Genomic DNA, 14,149 nt, shown 5'->3' with positions numbered 1-14,149 from the left:
TGATCAGGTCCATTTTGTTGTCAGGCTTGGGTTTTCTACCCCATCAAACACCTAACTCAGATCATGTAAACATTTAATGTCTTCTGTAGGTCTAGAATACCTTGGGTCCCTTTAGATCCATCAGTCTCACACACGTTTGCTTAGTGATGCTCACGTACATATTTGTTACAGACTCTAATCAGAACCAGATACAAATATCGTAATAATGAATGACAACAGTATTTCACCTTTTTCCAGATCCTTCTAAGTTACCAAGGAAAACCTCACTTTGAGCCTCTGAAGTTCTGTGACTTTAGATCAGGGTACATCTTCATAGAATGTTCGAGGAAAAAAGAACAAATAGAACCTTATTCCTAGGAAACTCAAGAGGTCATAACCAGGTAGTAATGAGGAATAGGGAACAAGCCCGCTGGTTTTGTCATGTCTATCGGTTGCTTCATTTTGTCTGAAGGAAAATCAAATTATCAGAAAAACTGCTCTTTTGTATCTATAAGATTAATTATTATAGAAAACTTAGAAATTTGTAAAAAGTATAAAACAAGGAGAAAATACCTATATCTAGTCTAGTGGTTTACTTTTCTTGACCCAATACTTTGTCGTATTTCCAGAGTGTTCTCTTTAACCATTTCAGTTGTTGTTTATATCAACTTTATTGAGTGGTAACTTGCTTATCTAGTGTGTTATTATAGATGTAGTGTGTTGTTTTCTTATCCTAAAGAAGAGTGGGGTAGATAGCTTTGTTTAACATAAACATTGTATGACACTTGGACTCTTAACAGTAATATTTAGTAGTTTTAGCAAGCACATACTCTTGAACTGCCTTGATTTGATGCTACTAATATGGCTGGAATTCACCTAGAGTTTGTGTTTCTGATCACTAAGAGGCCATCTTCTCTGAACCCTTCGCTATGACATATTTAGACTGAAGCTTGCTCTCTGCCCTTCATATCCATTCAAGCAGGCTTGATGAAATGTGTGGTCAGTAGATTTTCTTTTCTTATGTTCTGTGAGTCACAGCTTCTGTTTAGGATAGGTTTATTCATTCAGAGAGTGCCCAGTGTTTAATAAATGAGAGATTTAGTCCAATGTAGGATCAGCAAAAGCATCGGAGAAGGTTGGTTTTTTTTTTTTTTTTTTTTTTTTTTTTCATTCCTCCATTCCTGTTAATGGGTTTCATTTCCCTTAGGAGAGATGACAACTGAGCAGTTGTGGAATTCTGACTGTTAAACGAGAACTGTGAGATGAAGTCTGTTGTTGCCTTAATTCACTGACGTGGAAAACCATGACTCCAGCGGTTATTTGATTAAATGTTAATGAGCCCTGCTAAATTGACCTAACTCTTACTTCTGTGTACTAAATTTATGTCAATTAAAACAAGCCCCTTCGCACCTATTTTTTTTTTTTTAGTCGTTGAGTGAAGTTCTGCTTTCTGGGGCGATGCTGTGACTACAGTGGTTGTTTAAATATTAATGGTGCTGTTAAGCAGGCTGGAGGCCTGGTGCTGGGAGACAGGGAAACTAGACAACAGGGTGGGTTTTTGTGTCTACCCCAGGGGACCCTCTTCCTGGAAGAGCTTCTTCTATTGTTACTATTTTTTTAAACTGTGCTTCTCTTTTCAGAACCAGTAGAATTGTTGATTTCAGGCATTCTCTGAAAGTAGCTATGTGATTAAAGCCTTGGTGTAACAAATTTACATAATTAAAAACAATATCTTAACAGTGCCACAGTGGCCATTACCCTTGGGTCTCTTGAGAACTTAATTTCAATTTCTAAATTCATTTGGTTCTTTATTATAGTCAATAATAGGCAAAATCATTTTTAGCTATGTACTATGTTTGGATGGGCTTATTTACATTAAGCATAGAGAATTCTATTAAGTTAACCCTGAGAGATATGACAAGGGTCATATATTCAATCAAATTATGATTATAAACCCTTACCTCAATAAGAAAATGTTGCTGAAAAGCTTTTAAAATTTGCCACAACCCAGTGTTTTGTAATATGCTAAATTGGGTTGTGTTAAACATGTGGTTAATAGGTTTGTACACATTTTGTATTTTTAAAATGTTCTAATGGTTTGACATTTTCAAGCACTGAAAATCAAAATCAGGCATGGTATTTGCATAATTGTATATTTCCTTTTATAATCAGAAACCTGAGTGAATGGGGGTATTTATTCACTGCACAGTATTTTGTTTAGAATTTAGCTGCTGGGGTTATGATTCTGTGGCAGAGTACTTGTCCAGCATGTGAAGGGCTCTGGGTTCCAACCCCAGCTCTAAAAGAAAACTACCCAAATCAGAATTTAGAGCGAAGGCTGTCCACCATGCCTAAGTGCTAGTGGTGTGGAGGCAGGTGCCGGCAGGTGCAGCTGCTGTAATACACAAGGCAGGGTGGGGTTAAGGTGTGGCCGAGAGACATCTGCCTCAGGTGCAAGACTAAGGCTGTGACGAAAGCTCAGCGATCAGAACTGTGTTTTAATGCAATCAACCGAGAACTCCATATAATGATTAAAAAAAAAAAAAACTATGATGGAAATAAATCAAGATTTTAAATGAGAACAGCCTCTGACCACACCTCACAGGAGCTTCATGTATCCCCACATATCCAGGGCCCCTGAAGTCAGGCCCTGGCTTCTCTACCTTCAGGTCCTCACATGAGACAACATATCAAGTCCAGTTTTATTACCTAACCTTGACATGACTCCTTCTTGCCTTTCTGGTGGAGTTACTAGGCTATTCAAATCAGCTTAAAAACACATTAAAAATGCACAGGAAGGCCCACTGCCGACGCAATTTATGTGTTTATGTGAAGTCTGGATGGCAGACAACATGATTTCAAGCCATTGTGAGAATGCTCTCAGCAAAAATCGCATTTAAAATTTGTTGCTGATAGTCTTTTTCTTCTCTCTTTTAAAAAACGATTTGTTTTTATTTTTTACTGTCTGTGTGCATGTGTCTGTATGTGGGTATGTGCACCTGTGTGCAATTGTCAACAGAAGCCAGAAGAGGGCATCAGATCCACAGATCTGGAGGTAAAAGAGGTTGTGAGTCCCCAATGTGGGGAACCAATCTCTGGTCTTCTATCAGAGTAGCAGGAGCCCTTGACATCTAAATCATCTCTCTGCCCCCTTTCACACCCAAACTTTTTGTTTGTTGTGTGAGACAGACTCTCCCATACCCTACATTGGCTGACAATTCACTACGTGGTTAGAGATGATCTTGAATGTCTGATCCTTTTGACCCCAACTTCCAACCACTAGGATTATAGGCATGCATGTGTCCTGTGGGCCCTAATTTCTTAAGTTTACTTATCAGATGACAATGAGCAGAGGGACTTGGGTGTAGTTATAGAATCCTCCATCTCTTCTTTCTGTTTTGTTGTTGGATATAAAACTTGTGATTTGTAAAAGACAGAGCAATGTTGAAGAAACCTATAGATTATTTTAAATTCTCCTGTGAAGTCTGGAAACCCTTGGTCTCCCCTTTGCTTAAGCCATCTTCTGTATGTTTGGTGTGACACGTGCACGCGAGCGAGTGAGTGAGTATGTGTGTGTGTGTGTGTGTGTGTGTGTGTGTGTGTGTGTGTGTGTGTGTGTGTGCTTTTCCTGTTGCTCCCATAGACCTGAGTTCAACCCCCTTTCATTTCCAATCACCTTGGGGAGCACTCCCTAGGTCATCCCCTCCTGAAATGGGCACCAGATGCCCTGCAATTCTGCAGTGCTGGAATGGTCCCTACCACTTACACAGTGGCCATTTCTAGAGCCCCAGTTGCTCCCCAACATGACCTGACTCTCTATTGAATTTACCTTCCAGGCCATAGTTTTTAAATGTAACAGTTGCTTTCCAGGTACACTGGAAATTCCTTACAGAATCTTCCTCTAGGTAGCTGAGGTTGGGATCAACAGGTATTGGGTGGGCCTTACTTAGCTCCCGGTGATGTCCACGGTGCTCAGCAAACTGCTTTTATACGCAACAGGAAAGGGTTTCTTGGTTTGCTTTGTTTTGTTTTTTGTTTGTTTTTCTTTTAGTAAACAAAAGGATTTCTTGCATGTAAAGGGGATAGGCAAACATCGACTTGAGACTCATGTGTGGAATGTTACTGCTCTCACCCCAGGCCAAGAAACAGTTGGTACCATGTGGAAGGTGATTGTCTCATTGGTCCTGTTTATGGTCAGCCCTGGTGACGGACTCTTTCGCTCCATATACCGAAGCACCATTGTTTCCCCGCCATTCAAGGGAAACGCAGGCTGGCCTCTGTTTCTTAGCCCTTATATCCAAGCTGGGAAGATCAAGCTGGGTAAGTGTCCAAAAACTGCTGCTATGTTTTCAATGGTGTTTTAAAAGCAACTACCCCCCAAGATGCAAACCACTTGTCCGTATTTTCATTCAGTCTTACTTCAAACACTAAAGGCTTGGTGCCATGTATTATCTGAGTTTTGAGCTAAAATGAGGTGGTGGGGGAAGGAGTACTGATGTCACTAAGTTGCAGTGTTCCTCATTACAAAACCAGTGACTGTCTCCCTGTGGGACAGTGTCACTACAACCCTTGCACCTTTCATCTGTGAATGTTGACATTCATGCTCCTCAACAAAGCAAGGTGTGTCCGTCCACACAGGAAGACTGAAGTAGGAGGTCCACGGCCCTGCCAGAATTCACACAGGCGCCAGCTGGTAGGTGAGGGCTCCACATTCACAGGGCTTTCCTCCACCCACTCTGCTGTGCCTCTCACCTGGTGAGTTATCCACAGCCCAGGCCTCAGTGTCCTTGTTAGGATGATGCAGATTTAATTATCCTCTTACATAACTTGGAAGAGTGCCAGGGAAATCTAGTGAGAAAAAAAAATTTAGAAGACTCCCCACACCCTGTAAATTTCTTCACAAATCTTAGTGTTGGCAGAGGCGCCATTAAGAGACTACCAGGAGGTCAATACCTTGCAGTTAATAGGAAGAAGTTCCTTCCATTTGGTGTTACTAAAGTGTACGTTTGCATCTGCTCTTACTCTGTCGTGGTGCTTAGGGAAGTCACTGTGGCCACAAAGAACCTCATTTTGGGGAACCCAGTTGACCCCTGAGCCACAAATAGTGCGCAGGCAGGCTCTGGCTTTGAGGAATTGTTTGTACAAAGGAGCAGAGGACTGGGCTGGTGGCCAGAAAGAGTCCAGGGAGGGTCAAGCAGAGGAGACAGACAGTGAGTGTTTGCTGAAGGAAGGGATGGGTGAGGTGCGATCTGAGGAGCTGCTGGAGGGGACTGAGTGGGAGAGACGCAGATGAGGGACTGAGGGTGGATGAGACCAGAAGTTTCAGGGAAATAATGTTTTCAAAGACCGAAAGTAAGTCTAAACACTCTATGAGGAAGTTTAAAATAAAGCGGAGTTTCCTCATTGGAAGTGTCCAACGTGAGTTATGACCACTTTTGTTTTCTTTAATATCAGAGGGGTTGAAGCCTACTTTCAGTGCTTCTCCATGAAATCTGCCTCAGCTCTAGATTTTGCCAACTTTTTGCTGCAGGGAGGTGAAAAAAAACCTTCATTGGGTAATCAGAATATATAAAAAGGGGATTCAGTTCCACTTTCTGCACCAAATTCACAGAAAGACGGCTGCCTAGCCACATGGGCTGGTTCTTAAAGATATATCCAACTAGAAAACACATCAGCAACCCAACCCCACAGTGCCAGATCCCACTCAGCTCAGCTTCCTTAGTGACTTCAGATTTATCTCATTACCAAGAAATCAGAGAAAATCACTTGATGTCCAGCTGAAAGGGGGTTAAGGTCATTACAGCCAAGTCCTACCCAGCCTCATGCAAGGAAGGAGACTCAGGCATCTGGATTTGCCCGAAGGGGAGGCTGGGAACAGAGAAGACGGTGGGGCTCAGATCTTGTGGCTTCTGCCCTCTGCTTTGCCTACTGTAGTCTATTTCCTTTCATTTAAGAAGCTTGTGGTCTTCTGAAACAGATGTGCTAATACATGGGAACCAATTAAGGAATGCAGCTGAAGTGTTACATCCACGGTAGGTATGCTCAAAAGTTCGAGAAGGGATGCTATTGATATAATCTAGGCAGAAAATAATAATAGTGAAAATAATTAATGATAAAATACCAATAAGTTACAAATAAAGTACATATTATAAATAAACAATTAAAATAATAAGTGAATTAAAATAAGTAATAAACAATGATTAATAGTATTTACTTATTATTTCCTAATACTTGGCACAATATTTTTATGCAGTACGCACTTAGTAAATACTTATGCAATTTACATTTGAGTCTCAATCATGTGCCAGGAACCACATTTTCCATATATTAGCTTATGTAGGTTTCAGAGCACCCTAATAAAGAACATATAATTATTGTTCCCATTGCATAGACGAGAAAACCAAAGTTCTAGGAAGATAAGTACCTTGCCCAGAGCTATAAAACTAGAAAGTGGCAGATCTGAGATCATAACCTTTGCCTACCAACCACACTATGAACTGTTGTGCCATATGACCGTTTCCTGACTCAAGGTTGTGGGTATGATATGGGTGACCCCAGAAGGGTCTCTGTGCACACTGAATTAGGAGACAGCTAAGCAGATGCATTAAGTGGAGAAACCATCGCATGCCTGTGCCCTCTGTGGCAGAACTGAGTGAACAGAACACTGCGGAATCCATCCAAGCAAAGGGTCATCCCTATCCCTTCCTTGAGGCTTCTCTGGCCTAGGAGCATTCCACCATCATGGGCATACACAGTTAGGGAGAAAGCTCGGTCTTTAGTCCTTTGGTCGCAAGCCCAGCAGATCTTCGTCCCCTGAATGTGAGGCACGGACTGACTGATAGGTAACTTCCGTCACTAAAAGTGTATTTCACACTCAGAATCGCTGAATGGAATTTGAATGGTGGATCCCAAAGCCGGCACATCTGGGGACTCAGATGCTGCCCGACAACATAATTAAGGATAATTTTATTCATCCGCTTTCCTGAAAGTTCGGGGAGCCATGGACAGATGGCCAGCTCCCTCTCTAAATCCCTGTTGTTAATGGAGTCTGTCAAAGCTGCAGGAATGGGAGTCCTAACATCGCAACGGAACATTTTTGAGATAAACAGCAGTTCACAGAAAGACAAGGGGAATTTTAATTTTTTTAATACCCAATTAGCTAGCTTAATTTTATGTAATTGTAATTGCATGTTTGCTTTCTCTGAGGCTAAAATAAATCCTTACATTCTGGAATAAAAGGCAGAGAGCAAATTTTAGCTTCTTTACAAACACTATATTTTTACAAATTCCAAAGGATGTTTGCTGCTGGGTCCTAATTTGTTGCTTGTGGACTGAAAGTGTGTTGTCTACACTGGGGGTGGCTGAAGTGTTTGTGGATCTACTGTGTACCCCAGTTGGCTGGTTCAACCCTTTACTGGCCACACTCCAATTATTCTCAGAGTGTTAATGTCACAAACACTGGCCACAGCAGTAAACAGCAAAGAGGAAGTGAGATGACTTCAAAGAAAACCTTTTCCTTCTTTAACTGTTTTTTTTTTAAAAAAAAAACATTTATATTGTGTGTCACAGTGCCAGAAAGATAAAACAAACAAACAAACAAACTACACATTGGAGCCTGTTCTCCATACTGCATTAACAGCTGACTCTGGGCTAAGGATGAAAGACACATTCAAACATATTTAAAAATCATGTTAGTTGAGGGAACTTTTGATTATTTTACTGTGAGTGGGTGAATAGGAATTTAAACTATGAAATGGGGCAAAAACACTCTTTCATTAAATAGAAAAGGGGTCCTCAAAATTTGTTAAGATGTTGATAAGGTCTGTTTTCCAGAGGAGTTTGTAGGATTACGCTAATCCCAAGGTAGTGTCTGTGGCTGTCCGTCATTTCTTCATCTGCCCCTTGGTTATGATTCATTCATTAAAAAGTATCTATGGAGTGTCTTAAGTATGTGAACTATCATGCTAAGTCCCAGGGGTTCAGAGATAAAGTAAGACACTTTCCTTGCCTCCCTATGGCTCCTGCTGGAAGAGAAAAGGGACAGGACATGCCTACGTACAAGTCAGTAGAGATGCAACCCAGGAATTCTTAAGGGGAGGGAGAATTGAGCAGCCACATCAATCTAGAGGCACCCTGTGCAGTGCTGGTCTCGAGACAGATTGATCCAATCATCTCTCGCCCATACCCCATTCCCTCCAGCTCCTTTCTATTATATATTTTCTCTTTTTCTCATTGGACTTTGACCTCTCTCATTTTTCTCTGTCTTCTATCATCCTGTCCTACCCATTACCTCTCTCTGGATTGTACCTCACCCATTCCAGCCTTCAGTTTTTACTTCTTGGTCATTCTTTCTGGGGAATGGATGTCTCTCTGTTTGATGTTGAGATGATTAATAGATTTGTTTTGGGTAGGGGCTTTCCAACTCTGGCGTGTAATGTTCTCTCGTTGAGAGCAGAAGGAGAGGAAGAAAACGACAATTGGAGGGAAGAGTGGGCGTTGAGGCAAGCCTAGTGTCTCAGCCAGTGTTCCATGGCTGTGAAGAGACACCACGACCAAGGCAACTCTTATAAGAGAAAATGTTTAACTGGGGTCTCGCTTACGCTTTCAGAGGTTTAGTCCATTATCACCATGGTATGTCAGAATGCAGGCAGACATGATGATGGAGGGTTACAACCTGGTCTGCAGGCAGAGAGGCGGGGGAGGGGGAGGCTGGGCCTGGCACAGGCTTTTAGAACCTCAAAGCCCACCCCTGGTGAGACACTTCCTCCAAAAAGGCCACACCTCCCAATCTTTCTCAAATCGGGTCACTCCCTGATGACTAAGCATTCAAATACAGGAGCCTCTGAGGGCCATTCTTATTCAAACCACCACAGTCAGAAAACATTACATTTCCTCAGACACTTCTCTTTTCTTTCTCTTAAAATCCCTTTCCTTTTTCCTTTGTCATTTTTGGGGTGGAGGTGTTAGTCCATTTTCTGTTGCTGTAACTGATTCACACAGACCAAGCAGTTTATAAACAACGAAGGTTAATTTAGCTTGAAGTTCTGAAGGCTGCAGAGCCCAAGACCGGAGGCCGGCTCTGGTGAGATCATTCTGGGCATGGGTGCTTCGTAGAACCCTGAAACAGCACAGGCCATCATGAAGAGACAGAGGTGCTGGCTTAGGTCCTTCTTTTCTTATACAGCCACAGCCCTATTGGATCAGGGACCCGCCCTGATGGTACAAGTAAAATTCATCACCCACCAAAGCCCAGCTCTCAAATACTGAATTTTTGCTCTTCTGATACTTCAAAATGAATATTCAATACCCAACTTGAGTTTTGGTGGGGACATTCAGACACAAGAGGGACAAGTGTCCCTGGCAAGAGAGTAGGCAGAACTATGGGACTTGGATTAAACAATCCTGCCAAAAAAAAAAAAAAAAAAAAAAAAGCAAAGCTCCCAGACTGCTATGCTTCCTTTAGGGGTAACTTCTCAGGGGCTAAGGAGACCCCACCTCCTAGAGACCAGAATCTTGTTTTCTGTCAGGTTCCCTCCCAGGCATGTTGATAAGCACTCTTTGTCCTTCTTCATGGAAAGCCTCTAGTAGAACAATCAGTGCCCACGTTTTGCCCACAAGGAAAGAGTCTTGGAGATGAAGTGACTTAATGAGGGATTGAGTTAGGATTATAAACTAAGTCTGTCTGACCAAAAAGTCCAGCTTTCTAACAAGCTAGCCCAGCTGGACCCTCAGTCCACTTCCCACTGAGACCCAGCCTTTGCCCACCGCTGTCTCTTCCCCCAGCTGCTGCCTGGTCTCCACCCCCACTGGCGTTTTAAAGACAATGGTAACCATGCTCTGTGCAAGCAAGCTTCTTTTTCTTTCCCTTTTCCCCTGTGTGTACATACTCATGTGTCTGTATGTGCCTTAGTGTGGAGGCCAAAGGACAATGTTGGGTGTCATCCTCAGTAATGGTGTCCACCTCCTTTGGGACAGTCTCTCACTAGCCTGGAGCCTGGAACACACTGATTTGCCTAGACCAGCAGGCCAGCAAGCCCCAGGAGTCCTCTTGTCTCGGCTTCCTTAGCACTGGGATTGCAAGCACCCATCACATAAGCTGAATTTTTCTGTAGGTCCTGGGGGTTCAACCCAGGATCTCATGCTTGCAAGGCAAACCCTGGACAGATGGAGTGATCTCCCAAGCCCCCGAGCTGCCTTCTCTTGACAGCCTTGGACATGATGACTCTGTGTTCCTGTGGACCCCTAAAGGGTGCACCTGTCTTAGCAATCTGCAGCACAGAGGCTGACTGCCTCCACCCAGAGTCACAAAGCTGGCTAGGCGGTTGTGCTAGCGAGTGCAAACGAGGAGGGCAGGGAAGTGTGTTCTAGAAGTATACCTCCTTGGAAAGACATGTCCATTTCTAAAAAAGGAACTCGTAGTCTCAAAGCTAAGACTTAAAGGCTATGACAAAAGAGACGCGTAGGAAGGAGAGGTAACATGCCCAAGGTCTCCCAGCAGCAAGGAGGAACTGAGGTACCCTCCCCCCCACCCCCAGCATTCGCAGCCTGGCTGCAAGGCTTCTCCTTCCTGCCTGCTGTAAGTGGCTGCACTGAGCCGGAGTTATGTGGAGAAAGGCCCTGGATTTTCCATCACTCCCTTTGGGATTGACTACTCTTACTATGGTAGATTTCTTTGCCTTGTCAGTGATGTGGCTGGGTGTAGATGAAATTCTAAACGGTCTTAGTAAATAAGAAACACAGAGCCAAATACAGAGTTAAAGCCTAAGAGATCAGAGCAAGAGCCAAGACTCCCTTCAGCTTACCACTCCTTCTCCTGAGACAGAGACTTTCTCCTCTGTGACCGTCTTTTTATTGCCTTTCTGTTCTACCTTCTCATTGGCTCTAAATCCAACCACATGGTTTCCTCATCACTGCCTGTCTATACAGACCTCCAGGTCTCTGTAGTTGGTACTGGGATTAAAGGTTAGGGTCACCACTTGGCTGTGTCCTTGACTAAACAGAGACTCTGCCTGTCATGTGATCAGATTAAGGGCGCGTGCCACCACTGCCAGACTTCTGCTAAATGGCTTGCTTTTCGCTCTGATCCCCAGGCAACTTTATTTATTAACATACAAAGAAAATCGCATTTCAGCACAAATAAAATATTACCATAGCTGGGTGCTGGGCTGAGAGAGATGCCCACCACAGTGGGTATCATTAGTTGATGGCATGTTGACCTCCTAAGCATTCTCTAATTTAATATATCTCAGATTGAAATACCATTCTGGACTGAGTCTGTACTGAAGGCCATTTCTCTTCCTCCCTGAGCTCCCTTCCTCTCACTCTGCATACCCCAACACCCACTTTCTCTTCTCTTCCCACCCTGTTCCTTCCGCTACTTCTCTCCCACTCCTAGTTGCCTGTACCCCAACTCAGGGCAGCCACCTTCGGGAGGCTGGAAGGAGGAGCCTGGCAGCCTGGCTGCGGCTGCTGGGGTGTGTGTGTGCCTCAGTTCCTCTTTACTGCTGGGAGACCTTGGGCACCTTCCCTCTCCTTCCAATGCGTCTCTTTTGTCAGAGCCTTGTAAATCTTAGCTTCCACCACCATCATCTAGTCTAAGGCCCCCAAAGCTGGCTGAACATGTCCTCTTTCTCCTTTCCTGTCCCTTGGCTGCCATGAGAAATCCAGGGCCTCTGCCTTCTACAACTGTCCCTGCTCCACTTTGTAGCCATGAGGTCGCCCCAGGCTCAACACCCTTTCTCCAGCCACTCTGAGCCCCTCAGACCTCATCCTTAAAAGACCAGCAGACTTTGTGCTCCTAACAGCAAGAAGGTGAGGCCCAGAAGCTGCCCCAAGACTCCCTCTGCTTAGTTTGTTTCCCTGTACCCTTCCTCATGCCCATTCAATGGGTGCACTGGAAACACCTGAGGTACTAAAGTGATAGAGATGATTGGTGATTTCCTTTTCTTAAGAACAAAACAAAACAAAACAGAACAACAAAACAGCTACAAAGGCCTGGATCCTGGCCCCCTTCCGATCCTGCCCTCCTTTACAGCTTCCCTTGACCTTGGCCTCACTGTGAATGGGGAACCTATGGGGTCAGCTGGAGGAGGCTGGAACTTGTAGTTTTGAGTATTCCTCATGCCAGCCGGCCTCCTCTTGGCTTCTTATCCTGGCCTGGTGGTCAGGATTGGTCTCCACCAGCCTGAGCAGCCTCGTGGAGCATGTTCTCCTAATCCTTGGGTACATTTTCTTTCTCTTCCCCAGCGCAAAGGAAGAGCGAGGTCAGTCCTTACCCTGGAATGAACTTGAAGAGTTATGCCGGCTATATCACGGTGAATAGGACTTACAACAGCAACCTCTTCTTCTGGTTCTTTCCAGCTCGGGTAGGTGGCCAAGGCCTGTAGTGGAGAGCAGAGGGGAGCTCGCTCCAGATGGGGTGGGAATGGTAGGTTCCGTGGGTAGACCCATGGGTTTTGTTATTTTTTGTTTTCGTGTGTGTGTGTGTGTGTGCGTGTGTGTGTGTGTGTGTGTGTGTGTGTGTGTGTGTGTGTGCGTGTGTATGTACCTGTGTGTACGTGTGTGTGCATGGAGGCAGGAAGTCAATGGGTCTTCCTCATTGGTTCCTCACCCTATTTTTGAGACAGGGTCTCTTGTTGAACCGGAAGCTCCCTGATCCTACTAACCTGGCTGGCCACCAGCCCCAGGGATCTGTTTGCCTCTGTCCCTGAAATTCTGGGGCTATAAATCTATGCTACCAAACCCATTTTTTTTTCATGTGGGCACTGAGGATCCAAACTCAGGTTCTTATATCCTCAGGGCAAGCACTTTGACCACTGATCCATCTCCCCAGCCCTAACGGCCTTTCTTTTAAAATTAGCATACAGGAGGTTAAACAATAGGTTAAAACTGACATAGGAGCAGATTTCATTATGGAATCCCTATGGAAATTCGTTTTTGCTGATTCCCCTGCCCCACTTCTTCGCCATCTGCCTCCCTCCTACCTGTTTTGTCCCCTCTGCCCCTGGTAGTCCTTTTACTGCTTTTAGGCCATAGGATCTATTACCCTCCCCCACTTTCCTTAAAACTTCTATTTCCCATAAGGCTTAAGAATCTTTAAAAAGTACTTTAACATGTTTCCAAACATGAATAGCGTTTGTGTAGGAGGCGTGGAGACTGCCCCCCTACACACACACTTTATAGTAACACAGTACCTCCTTCCTGTCGCGACCTTCTTTGTCTCTTTCAATTGTTATTTTATTCAAATAATACTTGGGGCAGGGTGGGCATTGGAGAGAGACCAGGGAAAGGAAGGGATGGGGAGAGCCGCTGAGAGGAAGGAGTGGGGAGCCTCTGGAACTAACAGGTCACAGCTTAGTCACCAGTGTGGTCTTCGGGAGCTACTCACCTTCCCAGGTCCCTGGAGACACCGGAGGGGATCTTTTGAGCTCACCACTGATGGTTAGCGCATGCCCAGGTCACACAGGTCTTTGTGAACAAGACACTTTAAGGTTGAAGGTCCCTCTGGGGCTCTGGGGAGAGGTGCTGTGCTCTGTAAACACATTAAAAGCCCACTACAGAGCCCTTTTCTATTCTCGCTTGCCAAATTGGATTTGCTTTAGAAGCTGGAGAAAGCAAAGTAAAGCCTATCTCCGTGGAGGTTGGTATTCATATTTGAATATGATTTGCATACAACAGTGTTGCATATTTAATAACCTAGTAAATTGCTTCAACCAGTGTCACTGTGAAGTTGAATAGGTTTTTTTTTTTTTTTAAATTGGTACTGTCCTGCTGTGTTTTCTTGACTTACTCCTCTCCCCTAACCTCATGACTTCTGATGTACTTCACCTCACAGTAAGCTGTCCTTTAGAGAATGGAGGTGGGCGGGTGAGCAATGGAGAGTTTCAGGTGTTTAAGGTTGGGTCTTTGGACCCTCACTGTCCCTGGTAGGCTGTCCTGGACTCTAAAGGGATTTTTACTTCTTCCTCTGGGTGGCTGTTGAATGAGGAACTGAGGCACGCAGGGCACAGAGTTACAGGAGAGATGGGACAGATGGGGAGAGGTGTCTGTGTCCCAGGTCAGCACTTGTACATGACTGTAGTCTTCTCCCTAGTGCAAGCTGTTGGTAGACCACAGCTGGCAGGGAAACTGAGGTGTGCTCCCAGCAGAGCCCAGCAGGGTGAAAGATGCT

At 44.4% G+C, this 14,149-nt stretch overlaps 1 protein-coding gene across 3 annotated transcripts in view; it reads left to right on the top strand.

Moving 5' to 3' along the window:
• The first annotated feature begins 345 nt into the window (after positions 1–345).
• Positions 346–14,149, top strand: part of Cpvl (carboxypeptidase vitellogenic like) — a 109,075-nt gene continuing 95,271 nt past the window's right edge. For 2 of the 3 annotated variants that reach the window (XM_059257865.1, XM_059257863.1), the window contains exons 1-3: positions 397–1,114; positions 4,117–4,299; positions 12,226–12,344. In XM_059257865.1, coding sequence (XP_059113848.1) covers positions 1,069–1,114; positions 4,117–4,299; positions 12,226–12,344 — 348 coding nt within the window. In that variant the 5' untranslated portion in view covers positions 397–1,068. The other variant, XM_059257864.1, reaches the window with a different exon arrangement.

This window comes from Peromyscus eremicus, chromosome 3 (assembly GCF_949786415.1).
Source record: "Peromyscus eremicus chromosome 3, PerEre_H2_v1, whole genome shotgun sequence".
NCBI lineage: Eukaryota > Metazoa > Chordata > Mammalia > Rodentia > Cricetidae > Peromyscus > Peromyscus eremicus.
This window is presented reverse-complemented; position numbering and strand designations above follow the sequence as displayed.